The sequence below is a fragment of the Pezoporus wallicus genome, unplaced genomic scaffold (genome assembly GCF_028554395.1).
Source record: "Pezoporus wallicus isolate ANWC-B61680 ecotype Strahan unplaced genomic scaffold, APGP_CSIRO_Pwel_v1 contig_6789, whole genome shotgun sequence".
NCBI classification, from domain to species: Eukaryota; Metazoa; Chordata; class Aves; order Psittaciformes; family Psittacidae; genus Pezoporus; species Pezoporus wallicus.
The window spans coordinates 1419093-1433091 of record NW_026637361.1 but is presented as its reverse complement, the minus strand read 5'-3'; the positions used below and the strand labels follow the sequence as shown (position 1 = coordinate 1433091).

Below are 13999 nucleotides of genomic sequence, written 5' to 3'. Positions count from 1 at the left end.
TTTCATAGTGCAGCTTTCTGACTAGTTCTAAGCCATTAGAGTGATGAAACGTTTGTAATAGCAAATGCTTTCTATTAAAAAGAAAAACTCTTGAAAGAAATAAAACCAATTTTTGTATCCTGTTCTAATATATTTTTTTATTTTTATTTAATTACAGGATGACCCATTCTCTGCACTGGATATTCACCTAAGTGACCATTTAATGCAGGAAGGGATTCTGAAGTTTCTGCAAGAAGACAAGAGGACTCTTGTTCTGGTGACACATAAGTTACAATATCTACCACATGCTGACTGGGTAAGAGAAGAGATGCCATGATGCAGATTTGCTAATGAGGAACGTCCACTTGAAGTTAGCAACATGACACTTAATGAGATCACTACGTTTCTCTGTAATAGAGTCTCTCCTTCTTAATTCCATATGTCATGTGGCTAACTGCCACTTTATATAATATAGATCTTATAATAGAAGGAGCGATTTTATTTTTATATTATTTGTGCAGGTTTTTTTTTATTGAAAGCCACCAGAGAATTACGACTTGATTGAAAATATGACTATTACTTATTATGTCTTGCCCATGCTTTTTACAAGTACAAGTAAGCATGGCTTATAGAAATTTATCAACTGTGTAAACAAACTGAAGAAGTTATTAATAAAATACTGAATAAAATTAACACAGAAATTTCCATAATGGTAATCTCACCAATACTGAGACATGTGGTAGTAGTAGCCTGGGGAACATAAAGAAGGACTACAGAGCCCTGGGGGAGGAGGTTAGGGCCTCTGGAGCTCAGATAGTCTTTTCATCAATTCTCCAGGATACAGGGGAGGACGTAAAAAAAGCTAGGAGGATTAACCAAGTTAATAAATGGTTAAAAGGGTGGTGTCATAGTCAGGGGGTTGGGTGTCTTGAACACAGGACCCAAGCTTGTAGACCAGGTCTAGTGGGGGCTGGTGGAGCTAGTCTGATAAGGGAAAGAGCAGTTTTGGTAGGGGGCTTGCCAGACTGGTCAAGGAGGCTTTAAACTAGATGTGCTGGGGGAGGGGGGCATCATTCCATCCCAACACACCCAGTCAGTTGCCAGCACCTATAATAAATGCTTGGAGCAATGTAGAGATATTCCAGCCGCTCCAGCCGATGAGCCGGCTTCAGTTGGAGCTCGGCTCAGATGCCTCTGTACAAATGCCCGTAGCATGGGGAACAAACAAGAGGAATTAGAGATGTGTGCACGTCTACGGGGGTATGATATAATAGGCATCACCGAAACATGGTGGGATGGCTCCTATGACTGGAGTGTTGGAATGGAAGGTTACAGGCTCTTTAGAAAAGACAGGCCTGGCAGGCGGGGAGGGGGAGTTGCCCTTTATGTTAGGGATAGGCTGGAGAGTATGGAACTCTGTCTGGGGACAGGTGAGCAGTCCACAGAGAGTCTGTGGGTCAGGGTTAAAGGGAATATAGCTATGGGAGACATTACTGTGGGGATCTGTTACAGACCGAGTGATCAAGGAGAACCTGCGGATGAAGCACTCCATAGACAGATAGGAAAAGCCTCACGCTCACAGGCCCTTGTTCTCATGGGTGACTTCAACCACCCTGACATCTGTTGGAAGGACGGTACGGCCCGGCACAAGCAATCCAGGAGGTTCCTCGATTGTGTAGAAGACAACTTCCTTCTGCAAGTAATAGAGGAGCCGACAAGGAGAGGTGCCATGCTTGACCTCGTGCTCACCAACAGGGAAGGGCTCGTTGGAAATGTGACTCTCCAGGGCAGCCTTGGATGCAGCGGTCATGAGATGGTCAAATTTGAGATCCTCAGGACAATGAGAAGAGCCTGCAGCAAGCTCAGTGCCCTGGACTTCAAGAGAGCAGACTTTGGCTTCTTCAGGAATCTGCTTAGTAAGGTTCCATGGGATATAGCTCTAGAGGGCAGGGGGGGCAAGACTCTTGGTTGATATTCAAGGATCACCTACTAGAAGCTCAGTAGTGTTGCATCCCAACTAGAAGGAAGTGCAGCAGGAGGGCCAGGAGACCTCCTTGGATGGATAAGGAGCTCCTGAGGAAAATTCAAATGAGAAAAGAGGCTTATAAAAAGTGGAAGCAAGGACAGGCGGCCTGGGAAGAGTACAGGGATGTTGTCTGGGAAGCTAGGGACCAGGTTAGGAAAGCTAAGGCCCAGTTCGAATTAAACTTGGCTAGGGATGTTAAGGATAACAGGAAGGGATTCTACAGGTACATAGCAAATAAAAAACAGACAAGGGAGAACGTAGGCCCCCTCAGGAAGCTCTCGGGAGAACTGGCTACACAGGATTTGGGGAAGGCTGAGGTTCTGAATGACTTCTTTGCCTCGGTCTTTACTGGCAAAGGTTCTGACCACACCACAAAAGTCTTGGAAGGCAGACGCAGGGATTGTGAGAATGAAGACCTCGGGTCCACTGTAGGAGAGGAACTGGTTTGAGACCATCTTAAAAATCTGAACGTGCACAAGTCCATGTGTCCTGATGAAATCCATCTGCGGGTCCTGAAGGAGCTGGAGAATGAAGTTACTAAGCCCCTGGCCATCATATTTGAGAAATCATGGCAGTCAGGTGAAGTTCCCGGTGACTGGGAAAAAGGAAATATAACCCCCATTTTCAAGAAGGGGAAAATGGATGACCCAGGGAATTACAGACCAGTCAGTCTCACCTCTGTGCCTGGCAAAATCTTGGAGCAGATTCTCCTGGAAAGCATGCTAAGGCACATGAAAATCAACAAGGTGCTTGGTGACAGCCAGCATGGCTTCACTAAGGGGAAATCCTGCCTGACCAATTTGGTGGCCTTCTATGATGGGGCTACAGAACTGGTGGACAGGGGTAGAGCAGTTGATGTCATCTACCTGGACTTGTGCAAAGCGTTCAACACTGTCCCACACGACATCCTTGTCTCTAAATTGGAGAGACATCAATTTGATGGATGGACCACCCGGTGGATAAAGAGCTGGCTGGATGGCCGCACACAAAGAGTTGTGGTCAATGGCTCAATGTCCAGCTGGAGACCAGTAACGAGTTGGTGTCCCTCAGGGATCGGTGTTGGGACCGGTCTTGTTCAACATCTTTGTCGCTGCCATGGACAGTGGGATTGAGTGTGCCCTCAGCAAGTTTGCCGATGACACCAAGCTCTGTGGTTCGGTTGATACCCTGGAGGGAAGGAATGCCATCCAGAGGGACCTTGACACGCTTGTGAGGTGGGCTGATGCCAACCTCATGAAGTTTAACCATGCCAAGTGCAAGGTCCTACACCTGGGTCAGAGCAATCCCAGGCACAGCTACAGGTTGGGCAGAGAAGAGATTCAGAGCAGCCCTGCGGAGAAGGACTTGGGGGTGCTGGTTGATGAGAAAATGAACATGAGCTGGCAGTGTGCGCTTGCAGCCCAGAAAGCCAACCGTATCCTGGGCTGCATCAAAAGGAGTGTGACCAGCAGGTTGAAGGAGGTGATCCTGCCCCTCTACTCTGCTCTTGTGAGACCTCACCTGGAGTATTGTGGGCAGTTCTGGTGTCCTCAACATAAAAAGGACATGGAACTGTTAGAGCAAGTCCAGAGAAGGGCCACGAGGATGATCAGGGGACTGGAGCACCTCCCATATGAAGACAGGCTGAGGAAGTTGGGGCTGTTGAGCCCGGAGAAGAGAAGGCTGTGTGGAGACCTCATAGCAGCCTTCCAGTATCTGAAGGGGCCTATAGGGATGCTGGGGAGAGACTCTTCATTAGAGACTGTAGTGATAGGACAAGGGGTAACGGGTTAAAACTTAAACAGGGGAAGTTTAGATTGGATATAAGGAGGAAATTCTTTCCTGTTAGGGTGGTGAGGCACTGGAATGGGTTGCCCAGGGAGGTTGTGAATGCTCCATCCCTGGTGGTGTTCAAGACCAGGTTGGACGAGGCCTTGGGTGATATGGTTTAGTGTGAAGTGTCCCTACCCACGGCAGGGGGGTTGGAACTAGATGATCTTAAGGTCCTTTCCAATCCTAATGATTCTATGATTCTATGTGTTGTAGGATCCAAGTCAGTGATTATGGTATCTATGTTGCTGAGTAGAGCTATTGGCTGCTTTCCTCCCTAGATCATAGCAATGAAAGATGGCATGGTGCTTAGAGAAGGGACGCTAAAGGATATCCAAAACAAGGATATTGAGCTATATGAACACTGGAAAACCTTGATGAATCGCCAAGATCAAGAATTGGAAAAGGTAAAAGGGAGCATTTTGGGGAAGGATGATATTTCTAAAAAGAAATCATTTTCAGTTAAATTCTGAAAAAAAGCCATGTCAGAAAGCAAGTTTTAAATTAGACATTAGGAAAAAATAACACATAAACTCTAAGGAACTTTAAGGGCTGGAATAGATTGTCTAAGAAGTATGTGATATATCTGTCATGGGTGGGAAGTATAATTACATTAAGGAAACATGCTTTTGTAATATGGTACACAACTGATCCTTTGCTGGGGCAAAGGATGGAGTAAGAGTCTCCTTAAAGTGTCTCTTAGCCTTTTATTCTGTTATTGCCATGAGCATTTACCTAAAAATTATTTTTGAAGTTTTTAACTTCAGAAGAGTGGGAATGAAAGAATAGAAGAAAGAGAGAGGGAAGTGAACAAAGCAAATTTTTCTGAAAGATAAATTTTAAAATATTGTGCTTTCACATTCTATGAACTAAAAGATCCAAATAAAGTCTCTTTGAGGTTACTGTTGGTGCGACCACAGTGGCAGGCAGATAAGCTCTCAATGAATAAATTTCTTTATTACAGGATATGGAAGCTGACCAGACTACCCTTGAGAGAAAAACCCTTAGAAGGGCCATGTACCCCAGAGAATCCAAATCACAACTGGAAGATGAAGATGAAGGTATGTTTTATCATTTCACCTTATTTTCTTTATTACTGTGTTTCATTCTCTTTTCACTTGAATAGCTAGCAGTTCTTAGCAACGAAGTATAAGGATGTTTAATAACATTTGATATCAACAGTGGAAAGTTCAATACTTCTACTTGTTAAAATATGACTTTGTTTAAGGGATTCTCCATATGTTTGTCAACAATTATGCAGCAATTAGAGTGTGCCAAAAGAAGTTAATTTCTTGCTAACTCATACTGCCTAGAGTTATTGAGGAGCAAGACAGAAGTAAAATGAGTGGAAGAATTGTAACACCTCTAAAGTGGGGCAGGAAGCAGAAGAGTTGGATATTAGCAGCTGGGAATGAGACCCATCAAGAACATCCCTGGGATGTTAGACCAGGCCCAAAAGGAGTTGTCATCCCTGGCAAGCAGAAAGCTTGTGCTAGGGAAGAGAACAGGCAAACTGCAGCCTTCACCTTAACTCAGCAGAAGTCCTAATTGCAGGGATTATCACGGTCATGTTGACTGGAGTAATCACAGAATGGCCACTGGCTATTAATAGTGCTTCCTTGTGATTCATCTGGCAATGCTCACAATGGATTGCCATCTGAAGTCATAGGTCTTTAGATCCTGGATTGCTCCATTTTGAAGAGATCCCCAATCACTGTACAATAGGCAGAGCTGGAGCCAGAGCCCTTAAGATGGAAATATTTTGTTGGCTTCATGCTTCTTTGGCAGAGCTGAGCAGAGCACCTTTTTCTGTGCGCAGTCATCAGTACACTTTCTCAGTTTAATTCCTGAGGAGTTTAGGTTGAGGTTATTCCCAAGCCCCTCATTTCGGTCGGTGGAAGAAAACTTTGACAAAAACCTGTATCTTCATTGTGGAGTATGATAGAAAACACAGGAAAAAGAAGGCATGTTCATATAGTCCACAGAAGGCCTGCAAAAAGCAGACATCACATCACTCAGATCGGAAAACACATAACAGAAAACAATTCCTTCAGGACAGAAATATAACCTGGCACTGCATTCCAGGTCATCCATACTTATTATGTGACCTAGGGAACGTACACAAAGTCTCTGTGTCCCCAGAAGTGTAGAATTTCACCTTTCAAGAAATGACAAAATCACTAATTAATTTTTAATGTTCAAAATAAGAAATGAGTGGAAATGCTGTTAGTTCAGGGCTGTCAAGAGCAAGTCAGTATTTTTCTTCCCCAGGCACAGCCTTTAAGCCTGTGAGATGTATACTTATTACTTGGAAAAAAACAATTTTTACATGTCATGTTCATGCACCTCTGAAATACATATTTCCTGTGGCAGCAGTCGTCCACCAGTTGTATTTCAGTATAATGGGAACTATTATCATTTTTTCATAGTCAAAACTCTTGAATAAAGGCAATATTCAACTCTCATGCAACAGATGATGGAGACCCTGGATAGAAAGGTTTGGGTAGCTTTCTAGAATCTTCCATGCTACCCAGAGTGCTCTGCTGACTGTATAATAAAAGCAGCTGAACAAATTGGGAAAGGCCTAATGTCTACTATAAATAGTCAGTACTGAAGACCTGATTTACAAAAATATTAACAAAATCTATAGAGTTGTGCAAAGAGCACAAGGGAAGTCTTATGAAAATATGTCTGAAGTGTTTGTTTTAAATGACAAATTGAATTTTGCCATTAAAACTAAAATTCAAAACAAAAGAAGTTAACCAAATCCAGTAAAACCAAATATAATTCCTAATATTGACTCTGTGCTAACTTGATCAAATGTCTGACTCACAGAGGAAGAAGAGGAAGAAGATGAAGATGATAATATGTCAACTGTCATGAGGCTCAGGACAAAGATGCCATGGAAAACCTGCTGGAGATATCTAACCTCTGGAGGATTTTTCTTGCTCTTTCTGATGATTTTCTCAAAGTTGTTGAAACACTCAGTTATAGTGGCCATAGATTACTGGCTTGCTACTTGGACATCCAGGGACAATGCAAATGAAGTCAGGAATGCTGACGATGATAAGAGCACAAATAAGGTAGGCCACATCTTGATGCTTGACAGGGCAAAAATAGAAGAAAAATATATGTTCGAAAGTAATTATTTGCTGTTCATCTAGAAGCCAGCTAGACTGGACAGATACATATACTGAGATTGATTATTATATAGGATGGATGAATTGTTCATGCTAAAAAATAAGACAATTCAAATTTTATTAATCTTTTCAAACATGCAAAACTGAAACAGAAGCCAGTGTTTGATGTAAGAAAAATGTTGACTTTTTGAAGAAATGAATCTCATAGTAAACTTTTTCATCTGTATTTTTTAACACCTAAGTCAATGACCCCATTTTCCTAAGTACTGGCTCTCCAGTAATGTCCTGTCAAGGGGAAAAAATTAGTCTTCAAATGTACTGCTTAAATACAAACTGCTTATAACTGTAAATTTGAGTCATATACAAATATCTCACTGGAATCCACTTAGTGTACTTTCAGAAGACTGAAATGTGTTGTAACCCTGGTAGATTAGTTTGGGATCTGCTCTGGGAATTTTTGTGGTGCTTGAATTTAATAAAGTGGAACTTTCTAACATCTCTCAAATGCTTTAAATCTTGAGAGGTTCTACTTTGGTTATTTAAGCTTCTTGACTTCAGTTTGTGTACTTTTGTATTTGTCCAGTTAGTCAATCTTAACAGTTCTAAGTACTATGACTTCAAGGTCTTGAAAGTTACTCATCAGTAGGTTGAGGGATCTTAGTACTGCCAGATCTTCTAATTATGTGAACTTAATGAATTGCAGTTCCATCATAGTTCTTTTATTTATGAAAGATTCTATTAACAGAATTATGTCATATAAGAAATGTGACATACTAGCTACTTGGTACCACATACCTTGGGAACTTCCTAGTGGAAAAGAGAAATGTGTGTTTATTTCTAGGATTGATTTATTTGTCATTTTATTAGACTTATCATGTAGCTGTCTTCAGCATCCTCTCTGGAGCAGGAATTGTCCTTTGTCTCATCACATCTCTGACTGTGGAGTGGATGGGCCTCACAGCAGCCAAGAACCTACACCATAATCTCCTTAACAAGATCATCCTTGGGCCAATTAGGTACAACAAAAATAATGTTCCTCCTGAAGAGTTACAGTCAATGTTATAGTCAAAACCTATTGGTTTTGTAAATGGGAGGTTAGTCTTGTGAAAAGTTCTTGCAATTGCCCTGTTTTTTTCAAGCCCTAAAAAATGGAAATGACTAGTAAGATCATCAGGAGAAAAAAATCCATGTAAAAGCATGTGAAATTTAGCTGAGTTCTGGGGCCCAGTACTATGCAGGAAGGTTAAGTAGCAGCCAGGGAAATGTCATAATCTTTAGAGGGGATCTTCAGTCTTGAGGGAGCATGGATGAAGGAGCAGAATGAAAGAGCAGGAGGCAAGATGGTAAGTTTTTGGAAGAGGAGACTTAGTTTTTGGGGAGAATGGCAAAAGAAGCATTTAGAAAGTCAGGGTGCAGACATTTTGATATGTTATTTATCACTTGGTTTTAGAAAATGGCTGCACATAGCTCTGTGTTCTGTCTGACTGGGCTCTTTATCCAAAACTAGAATTCCTTTTAAGGTAACTTTTTGTTTCTAATTTTTTCAACAGATTCTTTGATATGACTCCATTGGGGCTAATTCTAAATCGCTTCTCTGCTGATACAAATATCATTGATCAGGTAGACATATCAATACATTCTGTTTTATTACATCTTGGCTTTGTAAATTTTCATTTAGCTACTGAATAAGGTGATTTATTAAAATATTCAGTGGAGAAAGGCAAAAAGAAGCTCTGGGAATGATAATAGAAAACACAAAATAGAAAGCACACACATTAGTAATAAAGGTGGGTAACTGTTAGAATAGGCCTGGTGGGAGATGGTGGCTCTTAATTTCCTCAGATGCAGTCTGGTTGCTTATGTTGGAAGATATGGATTAGAAAAACACTAGATTTTGGGCTCAAAACCGTATAGAATATAATAACTAACTGTATGGGGTTATACTTGACAAGTAAAGGTTGCATCCTGGATGTAGCAAATGTGAATTTACAACATTCAGGGAGAGAAAGGGATGCTTTCACTATGGCTCTGAATTAAAATGTCTGGATGAACAATAATCCTGAATGTAAGGGTGATGAGAACATGGAAGGAAAATTACGAGGCTCTGAGAAAGAACATTCTGTTCCTCTAAATATTTGGGATATCAAGAATAATTTTCTCTTTCTATCCAGTTAAATGAGGTGCAAATGTCTCCTATTTCCCTGTGATCTTTGAATCACTGACCTTTAAAAAAAAAAACACTACTGACTTTTTAACCCTTGCTTATTTTAATAATAAACACACAGAAATATAAAGGCTCCTGACATAAGGAAAATCAGTGAGCACAAGGTGATATCATTCCTCTTTCCCTATGGTCCTCTATAGAAAAAGGCATATAGGGGTATTACCAGTGTCTTTTGTGTTATGTATTTCACTCTAGCACATTCCACCTACACTGGAGTCTCTTACCCGGTCCACCTTACTGTGCCTGTCAGCCATCGGAATGATCTCCTATGCCACTCCATGGTTCCTTGTTGCCCTTGTGCCACTTGGGATAGCATTTTATTTCATCCAGAAATACTTCAGAGTTGCTTCCAAGTACGTATTAAAAAGCTGACCCAAAAATTTCTTCTAGAAAAAAATTGTACATAAGAATTGCGATGTATTGTGAAGCTATAGGAGCTAGTATAAGAAAATGGCCATGGCATCCCACTTTTGATCCTGAGATGATTGTGAAACATACAGTGGAGGATGTTTCCAGCTGATATGACTACAAATGGGGTATTTGGGAAGTAATACTAGTTGTATCGCTTTTGTACACCATTGGCTGTAGAGTCAGATAAGCATGAAGTTTGTTAATCAACTGAGCCAGCTTGCATCTGATCAAAGCTCCTCTTTGATCTTTTGAGGGTTAGTAGAGAATGGAAAATAACTTCCTGGATAACATCAGTCATGGATTTTTCTTCATATTGGGAAAAAAAACTCCACAGAATATAATTCCCACTGTACAGCAACATTTCATATTCAGAACGGCTTGGCTGGTTATAAAGAGTACAATTTTTTAGGAGAACGAGTGTGATGATTTCTTAGTCATGCTTCTAGTGCTAAATTAATCACATAATTTGGTAAAACATCTTAAGAAAGCCATTAGAAGTTTTTTCTTAAATTCAGTCATGATTTATAGCTGGATTTACTCCACTTTCTAATACTTAAAAATACCAATCAAGGTGCCTGCTGACCATCAGGGAAGGCAGAACAGTTAGCAGCTGTCTCTTCTGGTCCTGTCTTTGCAGTAGGCACGGGGTAAAGCATTAGCTGCTGTTTTGCAGTATCCAGTTAAAAGACACAGTGATTTTCAACTGAGCATAGCAGTACAGTTGGTTTCACAGAGAAAACTCTTAGGTAGCCTGAGAAATAATTGTGTCAGTTATTCATCTTAAATCAATGGAGCAGGAGGGGCACAGAGTAACATGTCAATAATTTAGCTTCACCTTACCCTACTTTTCATCACCTTTCCTCAGAATTTATGTGGAGATTTATTCATGAGAAAACCCTACAATCAGAAAGCACAAACAAAAAATGTTTAATTCTGAAATAATTTGCTTAAATTCTCTGATTTTTTTTCAGAAACTTTGTTCTTTCCCCCCTGGGTTTCCAAAGTAAAGCTGTATGTGGCAGTACACCAGGTCTCAGGGTGGCTGAGGAATCAGCAGACTTAATTTTTGGTTTTAAAGCCATTGTAGTCTTAGGAGTGACACCCTGTCTTGCCTCACATAGCAGTGCACACAGTTTAAACTTCTTACTTAAAATACACAAAAGTAGGCAAAATCTGATGTATTAGACCTCAGGGAAATACTACTATTTCTTTATTTAATATACGAGAGTAAATTCTCCATCTGTCTCCAAACTCAGTTTTCCCGCATGCTGTACTAGTAGTCATACCATGCAAGACTGCAAAAGGTTAATCAGCTTAAATCAGCACACACACACATACACCCATTGGCCCTGCAAGTGCATAACTACCTCACCCATTTTATTCCCTTACAGTTTTCTGGGGAAATCTATCAGCAAATGCTTTTTTTCCCTTTTTTTAAAAAATCTGTTTAAATTGACCTCTCTTAAATCATTTGTGAAGCATTCAAGGCTGATTTGTGTTCTTTCAATCCATAACAGAAATTAATATATCCAATTTATTTCTAGAAAAAATAGTCTTGGGAAATGTAGGATGAAGGAATAGCTTCAGCCAGTATTTATAACTTGGTTGCATGCTGTACTTTCTAGGCATATAAACTTCACTAATTTTTAGAAATGCAAATATTTACAGATTTCTTGTAGCACTTTGACTCTTTGTTGTATATTCCGCTATATCTCTCAAAAACTTCTGTGTATTCTCCATCATAAATTTGAAAGAGGGCATACTTATCATCAAAACATAAGCAGCAAATTCAGTTCTGTATACTGTAACATTCAGCATCATGGAGCAGTTATTTCTCCTGGCCTAGCTAAAACAGTGTGCATAGTAAGAGTTTGATAAAGAGTTTAAATATCTAAAGATCTGGCTTCTTTTCTGTTTATACAACTGGCTGCTATGCCAGTGGCAGAGTGTTAGAGAAAGATGTATTTGTCTCTGTGGTTGGAAAACATTCCTGTTTCAGAAGACTGGAAATTTAGACTTACATATCCTTGTCCCATGCATGTCTTGAAAACACCATGGCTGAATAATTGAGGGAATTTCTCATTCATATTATTTCTCTGTCATTGCTGTCTCTATTTAACCAATGTGGTAATGTTAACACTACTGTTATACTTTATGTTCAGCATTTTGTGCTATTTACAGATACTCAAAGCAACGCAAAGTTTATATGGAAAGGCATCCTTTTTGTTAGGCCAGCAGATAGAGTTTCAATAAAATAGATAAATTTACACATATACAAACTCTATTTTATACCTGATCTAAAAGCCACAAGTAATATGCTATAAAGTTTAAAATCAGCTGTTCTAAATTTAAGTAATTATATTAATAAATTAGAATGTTTGAGAAGAAAAGGTAATTAAGATCTGACTAAAATGGGCAGCAGGTTCTTATCCAGGAGAGACATGATAATGTCATTATCACTGTGGGACAAAGAGAAGCCTAGGTGTGACTAAAAGCTAAGTCATGGAGGAGCTGGGAGATGATTCAAAGGCTCCTATGGCAAAAGGGAAATGTGATATTCCCATGTCAATGTCTTTCTATACTACAGAAACACTATTTTGTGTGATCCTGAAAAGAATATGTGCAATACATAAAATGTCTGTTCTTATCTGCTATGCAATAAAATTTCTACAAAGATATTCACATTGTAATGGCTGTCTTGTTTTTCATACTCCCAGGGACCTCCAGGAACTTGATGACAGCACCCAGCTACCTTTACTCTGTCACTTCTCTGAGACAGCGGAAGGCCTTACCACCATTAGAGCATTCAGGTGAGAAAAATGAATGATGAGGGAGGCTTGGGGTTTGGTCTGGCCCATGAAGCTTGCTTGGAGCATGTCTGAGGGCAAATTGTTGGATTTGGTAAACTTTAAATAAGACATCTCAAAAAAGAGAAGAGATGTTGTTTTCCTGTTGCTTTGCCATGTCTCTAAACACTTGTGCATATTTTCAGGAACACTGATTTATCTGTATGGCTTTTACACTGAATTAAAGATTATGACCTTTTTAGGACACAATAATTTAAACTTACAAGGTGTCTAGTTTAACCATGCCTTACTTGGACAGCAGGGAGCAGGCACAGGCACCACTTCTTCAGACCCTCCTGCTACATCCCACAAGCTGTGCTATCCAAGTACACCTGAACAATTTCTGTATTTAACCCACTCCTCAGTCAGGCAAACATTACTGTACCACTCTCCAACTGAAAGTCAGTATGCAACATTGACAGACTTTCCAAGAAAACTACAGCAGAACAGAACTTGATGTTAGTATTGCAAAACCCAGCCTGTCAATCAAACCTGAAAACTAAATTCCACAAGATTCTGAGAATTTTTCCAGTTTTCCATGCATATATTTTTTTCTCTACTTCCTACAAAAACTATAGGCCAAAATCTCCTCGTGTATTCACTACATTATAGCTATCATGACTTTGTCAAAGTGCCAGCTTGATGTTACTCCTCAGTAAGTGTAACTTGTGTTCATTCTGTACAACATAGTATTTCGAGCCAGTGGAGATGTGCTATTTACACAGCTATTTGATCAATTTTAACACTGTTTCATCCCTTCAAGCTAGCTTTACTCCCTAAGGTATTAGTACAGTGCTGTGGCAGGATAAGAAAAAATGTTGCTATGTTGAAGAGATGTGAGCCAGTGGTCAAGAAGAAACGTTTTAACAAGCTTTATCAACCAGAATGATATATTGAAGCAGTAATTCATAATTAAGGCCTGATGCTGATGTCTGCTGAGTGCTTCCTGAGAGGTTCAGAGTGGCCTTTCATCACATTATCTCCTGAAAAAGATGGAGGAGGTTAGCACTTCTTGGGAGTGGTTTAACCTTTCCTTACCTTATGAAAAGACAATGTCGGCTTGGATGACAGAGAGCAAGAGGCAGCCCCAGGGAAGGACTAAGCATCATAACCATCACTTGAAAATTCCAGTATCTCTGGTGCTAATAAAATCCAGTTCATTTCCCTGCCTCTCCTCCACTGTCAACCAAACCTAAAGTCCCTGGTGTTTTTTGTCAGCAGACTCATATTTACTAATACTCCTGTTAGTCATCCTCTGCAGTTTTAGTTCAGTATGTTCCAGGATAGAGTAGTCCCTCACACAACTTACCAGAGTAAGTTGAATTGGATCAGAAAGCAATTTCAGTGACCTTTGCTGTTTGTCATCTGACAGGATAAAAGTCTAAAACTGCCTAGAAGATGAGCTGGATGTGGATGAAAAGATACAGATTGAGCATGTCAGATTTTCCATTAGGAAAACAGGAGTTTTGCTGCCAGAAAAGCAGACAAGCAGAATAGTCCTTGCATCTTTGTTCCTCCCAGCGTCACTCCTGTTACCAGTTGTTGTTTTAGGGAGGTCGCTTGC

At 40.2% G+C, this 13999-nt stretch overlaps 1 protein-coding gene across 8 annotated transcripts in view; it reads left to right on the top strand.

Moving 5' to 3' along the window:
- Positions 1-13999, top strand: part of ABCC9 (ATP binding cassette subfamily C member 9) — a 75550-nt gene that overhangs the window by 45361 nt on the left and 16190 nt on the right. For all 8 annotated transcript variants that reach the window (XM_057405190.1, XM_057405188.1, XM_057405187.1 and 5 more), the window contains 8 exons: positions 158-295; positions 4096-4221; positions 4779-4875; positions 6650-6897; positions 7822-7970; positions 8505-8574; positions 9374-9531; positions 12307-12399. In XM_057405190.1, coding sequence (XP_057261173.1) covers positions 158-295; positions 4096-4221; positions 4779-4875; positions 6650-6897; positions 7822-7970; positions 8505-8574; positions 9374-9531; positions 12307-12399 — 1079 coding nt within the window. The remainder of the gene's footprint in view (positions 1-157; positions 296-4095; positions 4222-4778; positions 4876-6649; positions 6898-7821; positions 7971-8504; positions 8575-9373; positions 9532-12306; positions 12400-13999) is intronic.